The 21,509-nt window shown below is 45.3% G+C and overlaps 1 protein-coding gene across 1 annotated transcript; it reads right to left on the reverse strand.

Annotated features, from left to right (window-relative positions):
- Window positions 1–70: 70 nt before the first annotated feature.
- LOC6575560 (cadherin-related tumor suppressor) lies at window positions 71–21,042 on the reverse strand. The gene is made up of 8 exons (XM_002001533.4): window positions 20,410–21,042; window positions 12,556–18,208; window positions 10,916–11,230; window positions 10,602–10,835; window positions 10,333–10,534; window positions 9,979–10,271; window positions 3,436–9,761; window positions 71–3,368 (listed from the first exon to the last, which is right to left on the reverse strand). Exons 2-8 carry the CDS (start codon window positions 18,088–18,090, stop codon window positions 650–652), a joined length of 15,624 nt encoding a protein of 5,207 aa, XP_002001569.3. The 5' UTR covers window positions 18,091–18,208; window positions 20,410–21,042; the 3' UTR covers window positions 71–649.
- Between the last annotated feature and the right edge of the window lie 467 nt (window positions 21,043–21,509).

The following is a 21,509-nucleotide window of genomic DNA, read 5'->3' on the forward strand; positions in this document are numbered from 1 at the left end:
CTCCGAAATGGCGAAAGCAACAATTATTTCGGTTGCACTTCACGCTATGAATACTACTTATATTATTTTTTTGTTATTTTTACAAATGCAACTTTTTGATTTATTTATTGTAGTATACAAATGTATTAACTATATTTTAGCAAGTATTTTCAGTATATTTTAGTAGTGCGAAACAAGTAAATGTGCTAGCAGCAGCGGAAATAAAATTGGTTTATAATGTTCTTAAATGGCAATAAATAGAGTAGCGGGAACTATTTTAATATAGCACACATACATACATTTACACAAGTAATTGGATTATTAAACACTAAAAGTATATCTCAAGAAGTATTGCTTAATTAATATAACTAAACTGCCCAACAAGATTGAGTTGGACTTGGCTTTACTGTTGGCAAAGGCATATCAGTCAGTACAATTTCGATGAAGACCTATATGAAAATGCACTTAGGATCAATAACCTTGATACAAGGTGTTCAATATTTTGTAAAGTATATTTTTATAAATATGTATCAATGCAGTAGTTATTTGAAACTTTACTATAACTATAACTGTACAGTTTCGTTGTACATTACAGAATGAAATGGCGACGCTTAACTCTAAAAGGCGCATAAAATTTTACACTTAATACAGATACTCCTAAGTGAGTATTTCACACGTACTCCTCAGGTGCTTTTTGTACATTGGGTATACGTAAAGTTGAGACTTGCTGGGAGGGTTGTTGTTGCTGTGGATTAGTCGTATCAGGAAGCTCGGCGATATCCTTGAACACGCCCATCAGATTTTCATAGCTTGGTCCCCAGTTGAGCAAATATTCCCAGCCTAAGGTGGTTGCCGATGGTGAGGCGGCTCCATTTGCTTTGCGATAGATTCCACTTAAATGATTTGCTAGATCATCGTCGCTGGCTACAAGCGTACTGAGCGAACCTCTGAAGGATGATTCAAATCCATCGTAGGCATGCGGCGGAATAGGCGGAGTCTTTGCCACATTTTGACTCCTGCTGGGCTCTCCACTGATTGCTCGAGCCACAGGACTGCGACTATCGAGTATGCTCTTGCTGGTCGAGTACTTGCCATCGCCGCTTAGGCTATTATTATCGTACTCAATCTCAGAGCAGGTGAAGCTGTCGTTCCCACTCTCATCGGTAGATGTGGAACTGTGCGCGTCCACATCACCGCCCAGCGATAGATGGAGTGCACCCCCAGGAACTCGAGGCGTGGGTGCCTCACTGCTGGAGGACAAATCCAAAGTAGAAACTAAGCTGCAAGTACGCGGTCGAGCGTTGAGCCTCTCAATTTCTTCGGCAGTGAGACCCATTGAGTTTTGCGGTGGTGCTTGAGGTGGTACAACAGACTTCTGGCGACTAGCACTGGAACTCTGGCCGGACAGTTGGGACATCACTGGACTGTTCAAGCTGCGCTCGCTGTTACTGTGCAGCGCATCTTTGCCAACGCCTCCAGAGCTAGAAGTGGTAGCTAGAAGAGCGCTCTGCAACGGTTTGCCCGAAATGTCGTGCAAGGTTAGAATTCGCGGCTGTTGTGAGCTCAACTCAGAGCTGGGCGACAGTCGCGCTAGTGGAGTTGTTTGGTGGGTGCGAGACGTCGATGTGGCTGACGGTGGTTGATTGCTTTGATTGGGCACGCGCGACACGAATGGGGCGCTAACAGCATGTCGTGGCGAATGGCGATGCTGCTGTTGGGCTGCTGCGCTCTGATGCTTGTGGTGTGTATAAGATGCTACAGGTGGCGTGGTGGCCTTATACTTGCGCATGCCGCCCGCTTCGCGATATCCCTTGTAATGGTATACGATGTCAATGTCGGACGGCGCAATTGAGCTAGCGTTCTCCAAATCGTAGTGCTCTGGATATTCTGAGCCCAGATCTACGGAGCTTCCGTGATCGAGTGGGTGCAGTGGATTCGGTGGCGGTATAGACAGGTGATGTTCCTCTCTGATTGGTGGGCTCTTGCCCACTACTTCACGTTCAATTATATCTGGACGTTGAGGACGCTGCTGTGGCTGTGGATGGTCTGCAGTTGGCGGTAGCTCGCTTCGTTCCTTGAATTTTTTCGTAATCAGCTCGGGACCAGTTAAATGATGGCCAGGCGGCCTCATGTGATCGCTGTTAGTCACAAGTGGTGCAGGCGAATCGTTTGCACCAGCATGAATACTACGCGGCAGCACATGATCAGCGGCTTGGCTTTGCGTGGCTGGTGCGGGTGGGTGTTTAATTTTGAATCCCGGTACACCACAACTCAAACTACCAATTTTCTCCTGTTTGCCTCGAAACCGATAGATAATGTATGATCCGAAAATAGCCACAACAAGTATAACGAAGAACACAATAACCAGTGTGATGCCAATGCTGAGCGGATCAGCTACTTGGGCTGCATCCGTACCAATATCTGATCCACTGCAGCCCATCTCAACATTTCCATGATGAACCACTTTACGGAAAATGCTGCCCGAGCCGTTCAGCGGCTGCAATTCATTATTGATGGTAAAGTTGGCAATGCAGCCACTAAACGGCTCTTCCTTTATTAAACCACTCAAGGCGCCGCCTATGCTGAGAGTAGAAAGATACGGGTCAAGGAAGTCATGCACGCCCGCAAGGTCCAGCTCATCACCCACTTGATGTCCGTCAACGAGCAAGTAGAGAGTTCGACTTTGGCTGTGCAGGCTAACGTTATGCCATTTGCCATCATTTAATGCTGCTGGCTCCGGCACAGTCATGTTGATCGATAGATGCTGCTTGGAGTAGTAAACGAGTCTGCCATCCAGGAGAGACAATGAGGTGTACATCTGATTGGTGGCTGCATATAGGATTAGTCCATGACTCTTGTATGTGCGGAAGAGAAAACTCAGTAGCTTCGGAGGCTCATAGAAAGACGTTGTCAGAGCACTTGCATTGTATGTTGAAAGGCGCTTGGTGCGCGTGCCTAGCGTGGACCATGCATTGTTTCCATTATAAAGGTTATCCAGCAGCTGCATGCGTCGGTATTGCTCAGAAATTTTGAATTCGATGAAACCTCCATTGCTTATTCTGACAGGATCTAGAGAGTTTCCGCAGTCGGGGGAGAGCAGCTGATCGCCGCATTGGCAAAGCGACGTTGACCAGCGATCAATGCACTGACCCGCATAGCTACTGCAGCGCTCTGCTGCTATAGCTGGCTGACAGGCATTTCTAATGCAGCCGGGTAGAACTCTATTCTGTTGTATGGGTGAGCTCAAATTCAATGCGCGTCCATTTATAGAAACGCTGTGAACGCAGCCAACGAGATCGTCGCTGTGTATCTGCCCAGGGCGCTCGAGGACAGGATCTGCTGACTGCAAGCCTCCAATCAACAATGGCTGTTTATTGAAGTTAAGAGTTCTGTAATAATAGCAATGCGATAATTATCATAAATAGTTTAATTATGGGCTTAGTCTATAGTTCTTACCCGACGGGCACAACGTCATCCGCATAGCAGCTGGAATCGCCGGGAATACACTCAGCGCATACTTCGCCGGACTCCGTACATTTTGCTATGCTCAACGACATGACACGTCCATTGCGAGTGGCGGTGACTTTATGCCAGTTTCCATCCGCGAGATTGAAGCCGGCTGTAACAGTACTAATAGCAGTACGTGAGCCACCTGATGAGAAAACTGCCTGACCCTTGACCAACTCAATGGCCAGAAAATCAGAGCGTCCGCCATTTTGCAAGCCATAGTTATACACCAAGAGTGCTGTCGGCTTAGTTGTGGCAAATACAATAGAAATGTCGTTGGTAGTTGGGTCCAAAGAGGGAAAAGTCATGAAGGAAAGCGGCTCAAATCCAAAGCTGAAACGCTCGCAATGGCGTCCAAAGCGGCCAGATGGACAACTACATTTGTAGCTGGGCTTTAGACTGACGCACAAGCCACCATGTAAGCAGGGATTTGGTCGACACGAATCGGCGATACTCTCACACTGGCTACCCCGATAGCCGGGTCGACAGAGACAGAAGTATGAGGCGCCATCTGGGCTGCGCTGGCAGCTGCCGCCATTACGACAAGGCTTACCCCAGCAGACATCACTGCGCTCCTTTTGACACTGCTTACCATCCCGATTAGCTGGGCACTCGCACTGATAGTCATTGCCCATGCGGCGACACTGGGCCTGCCCCTGGCACGGATTGGGTAGACAGGGATCTTGGCGCCTGGCGCACTGCTCGCCTGCATAGCCTTTGGCGCACTGGCAAGTGTAGTCGTGAATGATTTGTGGTCCACTAAGTACGAGCGCAGGGCTATCGATGCTCCTGAAGTGGCTTGCGTCTAACAGTCGAATAGAAGCACTGCACACGCCTCCGTTAGCGCACACATTGGGGATGCTGCACGGCTCGTAGCCGATGATAATTTCTGTGTGCAGCAATTCGGACAGCGCAGAGCGTTTCTCACGCACGCGTTCGATAATATGTGATGGCTGTTGATATGTAGAATTGAATGCGCGCACGACCATGAGAGCTTCTAGGTCTGTATTGCTTGCATTATTGGCCTCCACTTCAATGACGCAATAAATGAGAATCTCGTCGTTAGCCGAGAAACGTGATTTTAGCACCTCAAGGGTTTGCAGGTAGTGATTTGTAAGGAACTGGGTGGCAGACATATTCCGTATCAAGAGGGGTAGGGTGTTGGCTAGCGTGGCATTATTGAAACTTTGGAAATCCACGGTCACCTTAGAAGTGACATCTTCGTGCTTGCCGTCATTGCCAGTGACATCGTATGAGTATGAAATCGGGGTAGTCAATGGGGTGGTGTACAAGTCGCAGCCGCTTTTGATAGTCAGTTGCCCACTGCCTTTCAGACGGCAGCGATAGTCGCCCACAATATCAACATCGTTGGGATGCACATCAGCTAGTTTCGTATTTGGGGGCAGCTCTCCGTTAAATATGCTGACAGCCACATGCACAGAGCGCGCTGTTGATGGATTATCGTTTTTGTCCAATACTTTGATAGACACTTTATGCTGGGCCTGTTGCTTAGGGACTCCACTGTCCTCCACCTCAATAATGGCTTCCAGTAGGGGTGTTGTCTCACGATCGAAGCTGGAGGTAGACTTTACTAAACCAGTGTACTTGTCAACGGTCAACCAAGATTTGTGCCTGCCTCCCACGATCTTATAACTAAAAGGTGGACCGTTTTCTGGCAAATCCGGATCAGTTGCTGTTAAAGTCATTATTGATGTCCCCGCTGGCTCATTCTCTGGTATGTAGCCAATAAGACCCTCCGAGGTAAAGGTCGGTCCATTGTCATTGATGTCATCCAGGTTAATGCGGACTGTAGCTGTGCCCGTCTGCGGTGGCAGCCCCGTGTCTATCGCACCTATAACTAGATTATAGTGCGCAATATCCTCTCGATCTAGCAGTGCAGCAGTAGTAATTTCACCGCTTTCAGCGTCAATCTTGAAGCTTTGCTTTAGGTTCCCATTGATTATGGAGTACGTAAAGTGATTGTTCTGTGGGCGAACATCTTTATCTATTGCCTTCACGGTTGTCACTACAGAACCAACTGGAGCGGACTCCAATATCGTTGAAGTGTAGAAGCGGTCAACAAACTCTGGCGGATCATTTCCATCTTGAATAGATATTATGACTTGTGCCTCATCCGTATCGTTTCCTCGTATGCTTCCATAGTTTTTGGCCATTACCATAAGTACAACTCGATTCTGGGTTTCGCGATCCAAGCTTCGAGTTACATGCAGCAAACCGGTATTTGTGTTGATACCAAAGCCCCTGTCATTACTCGAGCCAACCAACAAATAATAGATTCGACCATCTTCGCCAATGTCTTTGTCGGTCGCCTGCACAGAACCCACGGCAGTGCCGACAGCTGAGGTTTCCGAGACATCGAAGTGGAACACCGGTTGTACGAATTGCGGGTAAAACTCATTAACTCCCAAAATGTGAACGTGCAGAATTGCGTAACTTTCCATTATCGAGTCTGGATTCTTGGCTTTAATATGCAACGTGTAACTTCGGCGCTCCTCATAGTCAAAGCTAGCAGCAGATAATACTGTACCATTGCTGGCGTTGATCGTAAAGAAGTGATGGTCAGTACCGATAGACAGGAATAAATAGTGGATGATGGCATTTTTCGCCGAGTCCTTATCGGTTGCATGGGCTTGAAATACAATAGTTCCTGATGGCTTATTTTCCTCTATATATCCATGATATTCCGATTGATTAAACAGCGGGGGATTATCGTTGACATCAGTGAGTATAATTGTGACCATAGCTACGGCAGAGAGGGGCTTATAGCCCAAATCTGTGACCGATATGTTCAAATGGTATTCTTGCATTTGGTCGTAGTCTAACGGTTGCATTATTGTGATGGCACCTGTATGCTTATTGACATTAAAATTTTCGCTATCATTGCCATCCACAATATTATAGTGCAGCATTCCGTTCGGTCCGTTGTCTTTGTCCGTCGCAGAGACTGTTAGTATAGTGGAGCCGATAGGTTCATTCTCTGGCACAATCACTTGATAACTCAGTGGTTTGAATTCGGGAGCGTGTCGGTTTTCATCTGTGACGACAACTATGACTCGGGTTTGGTCTGACTGTGGCGGAACTCCTCGATCTGTAGCCTTGACAATGAGCTCAAAGCGAGAATTAGCCGGCATTTCGATAGGTTTTATCAATGTTAGCCAACCATCGTGCTTGTTGAGAGAAAAGTACGCACTTAAATTGGAGCTAACGAGTGTGTAGTCGATTTCTGCGTTGACTCCTACATCATAGTCATCATTAGCATGTACTTTGACAACGCGTTGACCTGCTCCCGCATTTTCCGGTAACGGGAAGAGGTACTCTGCCTGTGCAAATTTTGGCGGGTTGTTGTTCGCATCCACTATGTTGATATTGACTAGACATTCAGTATAGAGAGGCGGCTTTCCGTTGTCTGTGGCCAGGATGGTAAGAGAGAACATGTTCTCCGGGGAGCTGATGTACTGTGAGTGCTTGTATTGGATTTGCGTTTTGGTGAAGATTTCGCCCGTGGCTGGATCGACGCTAAATATAGGAGAAGGTGACTGTAACGAGTACGAGATGACAGAGTTGGGGCCTCGCTTATCACGATCAGTTGCTATGACCTGGCCAACAAAGGCAACGGCATGCTGAAGCTCTGGGAAATTGAAGCTGTAGAAACTGTGTTCGAACTCCGGTGCATTGTCGTTTTGGTCCTGTATGGTTATTGTTACAGGTGTCTCTGCTCTCCATGCTCCATCTGAGGCTATCACCTTTAAAATGTATTCATCCTGTTGCTCTCGATCGATTTCACCTGCGACTGTAATATTACCGCTTTGGGAGTCGAGCTTAAACTTATTACCAGGGTTCGCGCTGAATGTATACGTAGCGTTCGCGTTTTCGCCCAAATCCAAATCGGAAGATGTCACACATATAACAAATGTGCCGATATCCGCATTTTCTGTTACGTTCAACGAATATAAACGGGTGAACTTTGGTGGATTGTCGTTCTTATCCAGTAGATGGAGCAGTACACTTGCAGTTCCGGTTAGTTGCGGTACCCCCTGATCGACGGCTTCCACAACAAGCGCATAGTCGCTCATCTCTTCGCGGTCTAGTTGCATGGTCGTATATATTTCGCCAGAGCTGTTGATTTCGAAAATGCCATTGTAGTCATTTTTCAACAAATAGCTGACTTCGCCGTTGTCTCCAGAATCCTTATCTATTGCTTTGATAGCAACAATGAATTGCGGTGGAGATTCTTCTTCTAAGACCTCTGCGTTGTATATCAGCTTCTCCATGACCGGAGGATTATCATTAGCATCAGTAACGTTAATGTTCAGCAGCGTTACGGTGCGAAGACTTGGTCTATCAGAGTCAGCGGCTGCAACCCAGATCTCATACTGATGAGTCAGCTCATAGTCCAATCCATCTGGTCCGACGCTCAAAACGCCACTGTTTGGGTCAACAACAGCCGCATTTCCCATATTACCACCGGCTATTTTGTACTTTATATTGGCAATAGATCCCTTTTTCGGCGATGAGGCCGACATTTTGGCAATCATTTTGCCAGGCTGCACATCTTCTTGCAAGGTAAATTGGGTGATGGGCATGTATGAGAACACGGGAAACAGCTCTACCGGTCGAAGTTGCACCGTGAGTTCTGCTGTTGACACTTGAGGCATAAGTCCGAGATCCGTTGCTTGGATGTTTATATTGAAAATAACATCAGCATTTGGTTTGTTTTTCTGCATCAGTTCCGACTTCGCACGTATTACTCCCGTGGTTGGATGAATTTCAAAATAGTGTTGATCTTTTCCACTTATGTTGTAAAATATCATAGCATTAATTCCCTCATCCAAGTCTGAAGCTCGTGCTCCAAATACAAATTCTCCAGCTCGAATGTTGTTTGGCACAACAATATTAAATGTGTTTGCCTCGAACTTGGGCACATTATCGTTTGTATCCCCTACTGTTACCGTTAAATTCACCGAAGTCGCTCGGGGCTCGGTTATAGAACTGTCCTGAGCCATAAGTGTTAGCTGATAGACGCCGATACTCTCTCGATCCAATACAGCGGCCGTGGAAATTTCACCCGTATCCGTGTCAATGTGGAAATGATTCATGTGCTCGCCCAGCAAATTAAATCGTATCTTAGCATTTAGACCGACATCCTTATCGGTGGCCACGGGCTTAAGCACCAAAGATCCAATCGGAAGATTTTCTTGAACTGTGGCGTGGTAGTACTGAAGTTCAAAGACAGGTCCATTATCGTTGATGTCCTGTACTTCAACTTTCACAATTCCAGTATTAGACAGTGGAGGCGAACCAGTGTCCATCGCGACAAGTGTTAAAATGTATTCGCTCTGCTGCTCACGATCAAGAGGTGTTAGTAAGACAATCTCGCCCGTTGAAGCATTGATTCGAAACAGGTCCTTTGTCGCATTACCCTCCTTGAGGAAGTATCTTACTTGGGAGTTCAAAGGCGGTGTATCAGCATCGTAAGCTTTTACAGTAAGCAAGTAGCCATCATTTGGGGGCAGCGTATTTTCCATAACGCGCGTTATGTAAGGGGAGTCTAGAAACGTGGGGCGGTTGTCGTTAATGTCAATAATGTTAATTATCAGCTCGGCGGTATCGCTTGCACTTTCTCCTGGAGCACAGTCTTCGGCTCGTACTATCAGCGTATATCGGGCTTTGCGTTCGTAATTCAAATTTTTGGCAACACGCACCATGCCCGTGTCTTCGCTAATGCTGAAATCCCGATTCTGGTCTCCGGATACAATCGAATATCGTACACGCCCGTTGTCACCCTCGTCCATATCTGTGGCAGACACTTGAAGAACCATCGCGCCAATACTAGCATTTTCTGCCACGGATGCTGAGTATTGCTTGGGATCAAATACTGGAATATTATCATTCTCATCGAGTATTTTAATCGTGAGCTGAGATTGCGTGGCAAGTGGTGGGTCTCCTCGATCCCGCGCTGTTATATTCAATACATAGTTAACCCGAATCTCTCGATCGAGCGTATCGGCAACGCGTAAAATTCCATCGGTCGGGTTTAATGTAAATGGCAGAGGTTCAACGACCTCATTGGTTTGACCAAGTGTACGCGGGTCATCTATATAGTAATCTATGTAGCCATTGCGGCCCTCATCATTGTCAATGGCCTTCACCGTAAAGACAACCGTATTGATAGCTACATTCTCCATTACCGACGTTTCGTTTGCGGAAACGAACACGGGCGATTCATCGTTGACGTCTTTGACAACTATCGTTACCTGTAAAATAAAAGAAAAGAAAAGTTCTTACCGACGCTCAAGTATTTGTGTCACTTGTTTTTGGCAGTGAAATGGTCGATGATCTATTTAAAACAGGTTTGACTAAAACGGGTTTCCGTTTAATTAGGGCTTGTTCAGGTACAAATTGTAATCGGACTTGTCATAGATCACACGCCGTTAGTCAAACCCTACAACCTAAGCAGCTTTAGTATCTTACCTGCACAGTCGATGATAGCCGCTCTTGCTTTTGATGAGATAAGAATTGATTTTGCTGATGTGTCTTATAAAAACGGCGCGGCGAGCGATACTTGAGTTTTAACTGTGACTCCTTCAGATCACTAAATATCGCCATCTCATCCGCGCAGTCGCGAGCGGTAACTGTTAAAGTGTATCCACTACGCTGCTCGCGATCAAGCTGTCGACGAGTGGATATCGTTCCGTTGCTATGGATCTCAAAGTCATTGTTATCGTCCCCAGCTGTAATGCTGAATTCGATAAGGCCGTTTTTACCTGCAATAAAACACACGAAAATCATTTCTCGAATTCTAATAAATGAACCCAAATCACTTACCCGAATCAATATCTTTGGCTGACACGGTTACCACCTCCATTCCTATGGGCACATTTTCAAATATTTCACTTGAATAGCTCATGGGATCAAAGAGGGGTGTATTATCGTTAAGGTCGAGGACATTGCAATATACAGTTATAGTAGTTGATAGAGAGGGTTGCCCATTGTCCTGAGCTTGCACAATTAATATATAATGCTGCACCTGATTTGCACAAAATATTATTAGAGTGTTAGATAGGAGAGATTACATAACAGGGATATGGTCTTACCTCCTCGTAATCCAATTTGGCTGTGAGAGTTAGCGCTCCGGTTTGAGGATTTAAGCTGAATACGTCGTTGGCCCAATCAGAAACAACAGCATATGAAACTTGCGCATTCTGAGCCAAGTCTGCATCCTTGGCCAATATTTCGCCAACTTGATAGCCACGTGGTGCATTTTCTGGTATGTCAAATGAGTAAACAGTTTCTTCGAAAATCGGTGGATTATCATTTGTATCATCCACCTAAAAACACAAAATAATGAATTACGTATAATCAATACACATAGGTAATCAATAATGCCTAACTGAACTGAACTGCTTACCTGTACGATTACATCAGTTTCTGTATACTGCACTCCATCATTCACTCGAATCCTCATATTGTAAACGTCCTTCGTTTCACGATCTAGAGTATCCTTCAATTGTAGCTTGCCGGATGTTGGCTCCAGAATAAACATTGAATCATGTCCGTTAAGCAGGGTAAAAATTACAGTGCTCACGATATCGGGGTCGGGATCAGTCGCACGAATCGTAGCTATAGTATGCCCGATCTCCAGATCTTCGCTTACGGTGTAAATCAATGGCGTATCAAGCACTTTTGGCGGACTATCATTTTTATCAAGCACAGTTACTTGCACCTGCAAAGAGTAGCATTTAGCAATGAGTTTGATTAAAAGATAAGACAATGAGATTTCTATCAACAATATAAACATATATTCAGATTCAGCTACGCAGAAGAGAATCATTTGTTGCATAGGGGCTTCCTTACATTTTAAAAGTACATTTTTAAGTAAAATTTTTTACCTTAACAGTCCCCACGTTTCTTCTCGTTGAATCTCCATTGAGCTTCAGTACCCCAGATGCAGTAAATGCTTTTTAAAAATAAACGCACATCCCGAAAAAAAACATGGCAATCGTTTTAAATCAAAGAATCAATAAAATTGATTGAAACACTTTTAGCACGCAAGCCTCAGTCGCTGGAGCAGATTCATATATGCTCTGCTCTCCGCTTCGTATGCTTAACATACCCAAGTGTATATGTACATATATGTACTCATATATACATATGTATGTGTGCCTGCGCAGAAGAAGCTGGGCAGAACTGGAACTACTCGTATTCGTATTCGCAAGCACATTTGCATGCGTACATTGCTGGCATACCTACGCATATAGCATAAAGCATACACATACATATCTGCAAAGGCATGCAGAGGCAACGCTGGACAACACTAATGGCTGGCTACCGCCTGGTTAAGTGCCAAAAAGTTTGGCTGAAGGGCCGACGCGCCGCGGCGCGCCGGTGTGCCCTGCTCAGCAGCCGCAAAGACGTTTACTGTTGTGAATTCGTTTATTTTTTGTTTGCCGTTCAAAAACAGGTCGAAAACTTTGCGTCTTGCTGAAAGCCAGACTGCGGTATGCACAGCCGACAGAGCGAATGAAAAGTAGGGACTAGACTGATTCGAAACACCTTCATTGGATGGTGGATGGTGGATGGTGGATGGCGTGGACTACAATTAAAGGCAACTGCCAATGTCACAAGTTATGCATTATAATTTTAAGCCTGCGGCCTATTTATACACTTTTTCAAAGCCTTTCTGTTCTAGAAACAAGTATGACGGGCTGTAAAGTTTCTCGTCGGACCATCGCAAGATCTTATAAATTAAATTTAAAGTCGCTCTGTTGCATCTTCTGTCGATTTGCATTTCCAGTCATCCGCTTACGCTGCCTTACAACTCCCTGCTCTTCGTATAATCTACTTTTCATATCTGCAGTAGACATTAAAAGCGCATTAGTGCGGCCTTAACTCTTGCTGATAAGCCCCTAAAACAGGCCCAGTAATGCCGGACCTAACAGACGACCAAACTAGGGTTTTTTTTCGATATTATAAATGCAGCTTCCCGCTATCTTTCACATAATCGGGCTCAGTGTTTGGTTGCAGAATCATGCGAATGGTATGTCTTACCTTTGTGTGTGCAGTCCGTGGCTTTCCGCCCAGAGCGATGGCGTAGACCTCTATATCGTATGTGGGGGGGCCAGCTTCCCGGTCCAGTTCCACCGCTGTCGATAATATTCCCAGTTTTGCATCGATGTCAAACAGACGGTCGACTTGCACACTGCTGCTCGCGTGGCCGAATGCATTTGTTTTGGACGCCGTCACATTTGTCACAAAGTACTCAATCTCAGCACCCTCAAGGTGAGCTCTTACCGTTAGTATACTCGTTCCAATTGGCTCGTTCTCGTAAACCGACCCAAAAAGCGAGTCGGAATTCTCGAAAACAGGTCGATCGCCCTCGTCCTCGCTTGTGCCGAGCGTAATAATTGTAATATAAGTCTCAGTACTCTTCCGCTCTCCACTTGCCTCGTCAGTTGCCCTCAGGGTCAATTGGTAGCGCACATTGGGCTTCGTTTGTAGGTGGCTAGTCTGGCCAAGTGTGATTATGCCCGTATTGCGTTGCAAATGGAACAGTTCTTGCTGTCCGCCAACAAACTCATATGTCACCAAGCCGTTGCTTGATGAATCAGCATCACGAGCCAGTACCTGCATCACATGACCACCAATGCTTCCTGGCGGAATTAATCCATTCCCCAGAACTGGCAAAATCGCAGCATTCATTGAGACGAAGATGGGGGCATTGTCGTTGATGTCTTCCACGATGACCGTGACCAGCTTCTCTGTGGACAACTGGCGCTCCGACGGTTGTGCCTGATCCGTAGCCACGACTGTCAACCGGAAATTATCAATTGACTCTCGATCTATCTCACGCAGGGTGTATATAACACCTGTTTGGGTATTGATACCAAAATGACGACCTCCAGACATTTCCGGCTCCTGTTTAGTGATAACGTACGTTACCTTCCCATTTAAGCCCGAGTCAGGGTCATCTGCAGTCACAGTTACAATCGGTGTTTTCAGTGCTATGCCCTCTTTAATCTGTCTCACAATCGCAGTGCTCGGAAATATCGGAGGATTATCATTGTCATCCACAACTAAAACGTTGTATAAAACTGTGGTAGAAAGAGGTGGAGTGCCGCAGTCGGAAGCTGTTATGTTGAGGGTGTAACTGGTAATATCCTCATAGTCCAACGATTTGTGTAAGTAAAGACTGCCGCTAATACTGTCTATGTGGAACGTATCTCTTCGGTTGCCTGCCGTAATACTGAACACAACCTGGCTATTCACACCCTGATCCGCATCGCTGGCACGAAATCGCATTAGCTCAGTTCCACTGGGACTTGTCTCCAATACGGAAATTTCACTGCTCGACTGTGTGAACTCGGGCGCATTGTCGTTGTCGTCCAAGACTGTGATAGTAATATTTGCTGTGGATTTTAATGGATTTTTTAATGCTGCATCCTTCGCAACAACGACTAGACGATGAATCTCCTGCGATTCCCGATCCAATCTATGTGCAAGGGTCAAGAGACCTGTGGCGCTATCTAAGCTAAATAAGTTAGCCTCATTTCCTGCAGCTAATGAATAATACACATCCCCATTAAGGCCCTCATCGGCATCCTGTGTGAAAACGTGCATTATATGCGTACCCTCCGGAGCTCCTTCAGAGATGGTCACTTGATAGGGTGCACGTAAAAACTCTGGAGCATTGTCGTTGACATCCGTGACAATTACCTTGACCTTAACCTTGTCGCTTAGTGGCGGATTGCCATTGTCTGTCACAACTGCCTCAATCAATATATAGTTGTCTCCGCCGCTACTGATATTCCGATCATCGTCGCTTAAGCTCTCGCTATTATCAGTTCCTCGAGTGCTACGCACTAGGGCCTCCCTATCGAACGGCCGCAGTGTCTTGATAAAGCCATTGTGCATATCGATCTTAAAGTCCTGCGACTGTGAGAGCACACTATAACTCAGTTCTGCATTGCGCCCAATGTCCCGATCCACCGCAGTCAGCTTGCCGACAAACGTATCTGGTGGTGCGTTCTCTGGTATATTAAAAGTAAATGTACTATTCGTAAAGTGCGGTGGATTGTCGTTTTCATCTATGACATGAATGACGATCGGTACTACCGACGAACGCGATGGCACGCCTGCATCGCTACAGGAAACTGTAAGTGCATAATAATCTCGTTCCTCGCGATCGAGGGGAGCACGAACAAATAGGAAGCCATCGGGAAATACTCCAAATTTACGATCAGCATTTCCATCTATAATCTCATATGAAATACGCCCATTGGCTCCCAGATCACTGTCCGAGGCAGCTAGCGCAAAGAAGCGCGTATTCACCTTGGTCGTCTCTAAGAGTGAGGTTTCGTACGAAGTATGGTCAAACACGGGAGTGTGATCGTTTACGTCGGCAATGTGTACGGGCAAACTTAGGCGGCTGCTCAATGGCGGGTTGCCCCCATCAGTGGCCATTATTTCCACATAGAACACTGTCTCGGGCTCGGCGCGTATGGGCTTCTGTAGGTAGACTACACCCGTAGCAGAGTTTATTCGGAACTGCTGGTCCGTGTTGTATGTGAAGTTGTAGCTTAGACGACTATTAACTCCGGCATCACGGTCACGGGCACGTGACAAATAAATCTCTTGTCCCACAGCGGTGTCCTCTGCCAGCCAAATAGAAACCTCCGTGTCCTGGGCGAAACTGGGCGCATTATCGTTTAGATCGAGAATCGTAATGTGGACTTTGCACTTGCCGTAAGCTAATCGAGACATGGAACTAGAGTCATTTATACTGCGTGCTAGCACGGTTAGCTGATATTGTGATTGCGCCTCTCGATCAATACGGCGGGCTGTTGTAATTCGACCAGTACGGTGATCGATTGCAAAGTGTTCAGCTCTATCGCCGTAGATAATGAAATACTCAATAGCTGCATCCGCAAACACAGGCTGCCTCTTCACTTGCACTCGTCCCACCTCACGATTTAATTTCGGCATCTTCTGATCAGGATCCTCAGTGACTTGGAATTCATAGCCATTAGGGGCACCAAAGTCGAGTGCCTCCGACTTCGATTCTAATATGATCTCCACAATAGCATCATGTTTGGTGTGCCGCTCACCAGAGTCCCGAGCAGAGATGCGCAACCTGTAGTAAGCCTTTTTCATTTCGCCACTCGCCGTAAACGTGATAGCGCCGGTGCGAGAGTCAAGTTGGAAAACATTCTCGCCGCCAGATTCCAAGTTGTATGTAATTAAGGCATTATCTCCGTCATCGCGATCAGTCGCCGTGACATTGAGCAGAACTTGCATGCTGTTCTTGTGTGCGACATCAGTGTCCTGGTCCTTTACTGTGAAGATGTAGTGCTTCGGATAGAACTCTGGATTATTATCGTTGATATCTAAAACGTTGAGGTAAACAGTAGCTGTGGCCGACTGAGGTGCCGGTGCGCCTTGATCGCGCGCGATCACAAAAATTTCATAATTCGCCATTGTCTCACGATCGAGGGCTTTGCGCGTCATTAATTGGCCTGTTATGGAGTCAATAGCAAATTGTTGCGGGTACAGCCGCTCAACACTGGGCGCTAGAGAAAATGTAACCGATCCGTTCGTGCCTTGATCATTGTCTGTAGCAGATAGCAAAGTAACCAGCGTTGGCGGAGCAACGTCCTCACTGAGACTAACATTGATCTGCTGTTGTCCGAAGTTGGGTGCCTCATCGTTTTCATCCAGGATGGTGACCTTAAGCTGAGTGTACGCGAATTTGGGATTGGGTCCACCATCACGTGCGGATATACTCAGTTCCACACTCGCTTGCATTTCCCTATCTAATGGACCGGCCGTCACCACAAGGCCGGTTGTCGTGTCGATGTTGAACCACTTAAGTTCATTGCCCGTAAGAATTTCATAGTATACTTGCGCATTGACGCCCGTATCTTCATCTGTGGCAGCGATCGAGGCAACAAAGGTACCCGTTGGCGCAAGTTCACTCAGCACAGCGGAGTATTCGGACTTCTCAAATACAGGCTCATGATCGTTAACGTCGTTTACATTGATAATAAGGTGGGCTATTGATTTTCGCTCTGGCGTTCCTTTGTCTGTGGCCACAACAGTCAAATTGTATTTGCTGATCTCCTCGCGGTCGAGTACTCCATTTACTCGTACTATATGAAAGAGTGGAGTCTTTTCTAGTCGAAAATGATTTAGCTCATTGCCAGATACGATGCGAGTAGATGTCTCCCCATTTGGACCGTCGTCCGAGTCAATCACCGATACGGCAGCGACAACCGTGCCGTTGACCGCATTTTCATCAACGGTGGCTGCGCTCCCTGTGGGTGGAAAGTATTGGAACCGTATAATGGGATCATGATCGTTCGTGTCCAACAGATTGACTGTAACGTAGGTGCGCCCATCCTGTCGCGGGGAGCCATGGTCACGGGCAAAGACGGTAAACACACAGCTCTTTTGTGCGTGACCCTTACCAGCGGGCTCTCGAGTCTGTTCACTCGTTTGTTGTGGACAGTTCAGGCGCTCGGTGGTAGAAATTACTCCCGTCTCGGGATCAACAGTGAATTGAGTTTCCGTCTCGGACAGGTAATAGGTGAGCTTGCTGTTGTCGCCCAAATCGTTGTCAGAAGCCATAACTTGGAGAACCGGGGATCCGGGCAAAACTGTTTCGTTCAGTGTCACACTATAGTCACTGTGGTCGAAAATCGGCGGATTGTCGTTCACATCCAATATCGTGACATTGACCTGAAGGAATCCCAGTCGGGGAGGTGTGCCACCGTCGCTGGCTGATATATTTAGTTGGTAGCTGCCGCGAGACTCTCGATCCAGGTTGCCCGTCGTTTCCAAATGCAAATAGGATGTATCTCCGCTGGGATTCGTTGTGGTCACCAAGCGAAATTTATTATCCACGTTGCCAGCTATGATCTCGTAATGGTCCGTCACGCCGTTATCACCGATATCAGCGTCTGTAGCCGCATCGAGCAGCAGGCGGGTTCCGCTCACTGCACTCTCCGAGAAGGAAACCGCGATACTTGGCTCTGGAAACTCTGGCGAATTATCGTTGATATCCAGAACTTTAATGCGCACTTCTATTGGGTAGGTGGGCTGCGAGGAAAGCACCACAAGGTCGTAATGGCTGCGCATTCCCTCGCGATCTAGCACAACATTTGTCTTCACCTCTCCCGTTATCTGGTCCAGTGTAAACTCTCTCGGCGGCTCATTGAAACGATACGTGAACTTCGGCTTGGTTGGAATAAAACCAACCAGTGTGCCGCGTGGCTGACCCTCCAGCACTTCAAAATCAGCGCTAGTATCGACGGCACGGGATTGCATTTCACCAGCTGGCGAGGAGCTGCGCCGCCTGGGAAATGCGGCATACTGTTCATATGTTGTGGCATAGCTGCGTCCACGTGGCGACGCGGATTGCTGTGCACTGGACCTAACCTCTAACACTTGGACTATTAGAAACGTGGCTAGGACGATTAGCTGAAGTAGTTTCCCTCTTCGTTTTCCGTGGATTGTGAGAAGCGAACGCATCTTCTCGATAAGCCTTAGAAGGCTGTGTGGTATTCGCAGATTTTCATTCATTAACATATATATTCACTTTTTACTGTTTTCATTAGCGAGTTGATTTTGTGTTTTTACTGGTTGGCTGTTCACGCAAATTTCAAAGCACGTCATTTTCCAATTAGTTTTAGATTCTAATAATAACCTGGAAGAGAGAGAAGAATACCATATTACAATCAGAAATCTGTTGGGCAACCTAAAGACTAGCTTAGATATTCACATCGCTATAATTAAAAGAGCATTTCAATCTAGAACTCCTCTTAATTTAATCGTTCGTAACTTTAAACGATATTGGATGGTGTTACGTCGATTAAATCATTCATAATTATTTAACATGCCTTACTACTTGCAGTTCATTCCAAGATTTCGTGCCTCCACAGGCAGTGCATATCAACACTTTCATACTTCGTCAAGCATGTAAAGCTTCTTTGGTTTTACAATTTGACGGAGATAGGGGAAAATTCATAGCAAGACAGAGTACTATATGAGAAGATGGTGTATTACAAAGCATTCTGTGTGCATTTATTATATATATATTTATGTGGGCTTATATGTGAATAATGAATATCCGTATATATGACAGATTACCAAGCTAGTTTCATATGAAACAATTTAAGCAGAGAGAAATAGAAATTGAAGAGCGGATTGATCTAAACAAGCATCAAACTCAGTTCTTAGTGTTCTTGCTCTTTTATGCGGGATTAAATATGCGACCAGCACGAAATTGTCATATTTGTTTCAAGTTGTGTTCATACTAATATATATGCATATATGCCCTGGAATTCGTAAATTCCTTTCCCCTGATTTGTGGCAGTTGTCTGAAGCTTTCAAGTCGAACCCGATCATTAATCTTTAAAATCTTCCCATTATAATAGTATTGTGTGCCTGTTTTTGTCGCTCTTACTGTCTTTGATTTTTATTTTTTTTTTCCTTCTCCTCTATTCTTGGTGATTTGAATAATATACGAGCAGCGATATAATTGTATATATATACATACATATATATATATATATATACAAATATACAAGTATGCCTTTTGTCTATGAATACAGCTGACATTAGTTACGTTACTGTTGTTGTATGTTATTTAAATATTATCAAGTTTTATGTCAATTTCGTCACTTAAGAGGCAGATAATTAAATTTAAATTTGGATTCACTAAATATCAAAATAATTGACAGATATTAAAAAGTAGAACAAAAATGAGTATGTATTTAAATATTGTGAATTTGTTAAGAAACCAGTTCAATGCACTTTCTAGATTATGTAAGAATGGGGAAAAGTACCCAAATATATTTTTCATCCTTTTGATAGCTAACTATATCTTAACATATATAGTTATGCGGGCTATTTTTAAGAGCTCATAAATACCATATCTGTACAAGATTCAGGCAAACATTTGCAATGCAAATTATAACAAAAGAGCCAAGCATAAACCCAGAACGTGGCTAACAGCCAGCCTCTGCCTGCCCGCGAGCCATATGGCCAAGCTTTGAAATTCGTAAAGAATAATAATCGATAGCCAACTAGAATCAATGAGCGTTGCTCTGAGGCGCCTACAAGATACAAGATATCCACACAGGCACACAGATAGGCTCACACACACACACACATACACACATTGAAGTATGATCTTTATTTTTATGACTTTTCTTTATTTCTGCTTTTCACTTTATTGCCATGCTTAGCCTGGCCTAGCCTCTTCTGAAAGAAAACTTGTTTTTCATATTTCCATATTCATTTACACTTCGGTCTTCGAGCAATGCTCGAGAGCCGCCGATACCTGCCATAAATAATTTCGTTTTTGAACAAAACAGAAATGAAAAACCAAATACAACAAAGGAAAAAAGATTACTTATTTTTGTTATAGGAACGGCATTTTTGTGTTTTCTGTTTTCTTCAACATTTTTCAGACTATTACGTGACAGCTACGAGCGCTGGCGTTTCAAGCTCCACACAAATCACTGTTCCAGCCTCCGACAACAAAAGACGTCAACCTTAACAATAACAACAACAATAACTACTACCTACGTTACCGTTGATTTATAAAAATTCAACAATTAATCTTGTTTGAGTTTCGTTGCGTCAATTTCAAGTTCGCTTTGCTGTCTATTCACGATAGCTTTTTTCCCGGAGTTTGCTTTCTATATCGTCGTATTTACCGCATTTACCTGCGGTATATATTTTGTAGACGGCTATTCCCTCCTCGTATACGATTATTGCCATTCAAAATGGAAATCCAGTGCATAAAGTTTATTTATATATCTGTTTATGTGCCCCTCATATGTATTATGTACCCCGCTCATGTGTGTACATGTTGAGTCTCGTTAGATTCGAAATACCTACCATTTTTTGTTCACATTTTTAGTTAGAGTTTTGTGATAGCCTTGCTGTTGGTGTTGGTTGATCTGGTATACATATAGTGTAAATACGACACGCGCACAGAAAAAAACACAAATGCAACATCGTCAGGGGCCACAGACGCAGAAGCATTTCTTCTTTCAGCAAAACGTGTTTTGCCTCATTTCTGCTCTTGTATTTCTTGCTGCAGTGCGGCCTGCAACGTTGTTGGAATTTTTCACTTATAAGAAATACAACGATAACAGACACACACACGCACGCACACACACGGAGCAGCGCAAAGAGCGAGCTGCCCATACGCAGTGGTGTCCACACTTAATTCACCAACTGCTGTAAATCAGATTTATATTATTATTGGGGACATATGGATCTATGAATCGAGAATAACTAATTGTAACGCATCGATTGAAATATGTTGCACACACAGACACACGCGCGCACTCACGAACACAAATACACTTGGCTTGAGTATGGGTAACCGTATTAAGGTATGGGCCAACGAAACCTGAGCATCCGTCGCACCTTCACTTTTGTCAAGCGTTTCAATCGTTTCACGCGCACACGTTCCCGTTCCTAAACCGAACAGCCACTCGCTCTGTGGTCGCAACGTAACTAACTGACTGTAGACTGTCGAGAGCTGCTCGAGAAGAACTTGCAGCGCGCAGGCAGCACAAAAATTATGAACATAGCGGCAGCCAGGCTTCGAAAAGCCGCTTGGCAGGTTTAGCCCGAGAGATGGAGACTGAGCAGGAGAAACCCAAAGGCAGAGACGGCGAGAGACAAAAAATGGAGAGAGAGAGAGAGAGAGAGAACGAAGACGGCTCTCCCGCTGCCGTCATAAACGTACCAAATGTGGTAGCTTGTTTGATTGTTGTTGTCATTGTTGCTGTTGTACCGCCTGCATGTTGCTTAGCTGAATCTTTTACCTGTTGCTCCGCATGCGCAGCCGCAGCAGCAGCAGCAGCAAAGACAGAGCAATGCTAGCAGCGGCAGCAGCCGCCGTCGCCCGCAACATATTTTTCACTTGTTGCAGTTTCGTTTTTCATTTTCTTGTACAGAATCGTTGCCAGCTACAGCTCACCTCG

This window comes from Drosophila mojavensis, unplaced genomic scaffold (genome assembly GCF_018153725.1).
Source record: "Drosophila mojavensis isolate 15081-1352.22 unplaced genomic scaffold, ASM1815372v1 contig_36, whole genome shotgun sequence".
NCBI lineage: Eukaryota > Metazoa > Arthropoda > Insecta > Diptera > Drosophilidae > Drosophila > Drosophila mojavensis.

Coding starts and splice junctions, on each gene's coding strand:
- LOC6575560 (XM_002001533.4), bottom strand. CDS start 18,090: ATGTTAATGAATGAAAATCTGCGAATACCACACAGCCTTCTAAGGCTT. Junction 10,272..10,332: donor AGCCAAAGATATTGATTCGG/GTAAGTGATTTG, acceptor GTTTTATTGCAG/GTAAAAACGGCCTTATCGAA. Junction 9,762..9,978: donor GGCTATCATCGACTGTGCAG/GTAAGATACTAA, acceptor TTTATTTTACAG/GTAACGATAGTTGTCAAAGA.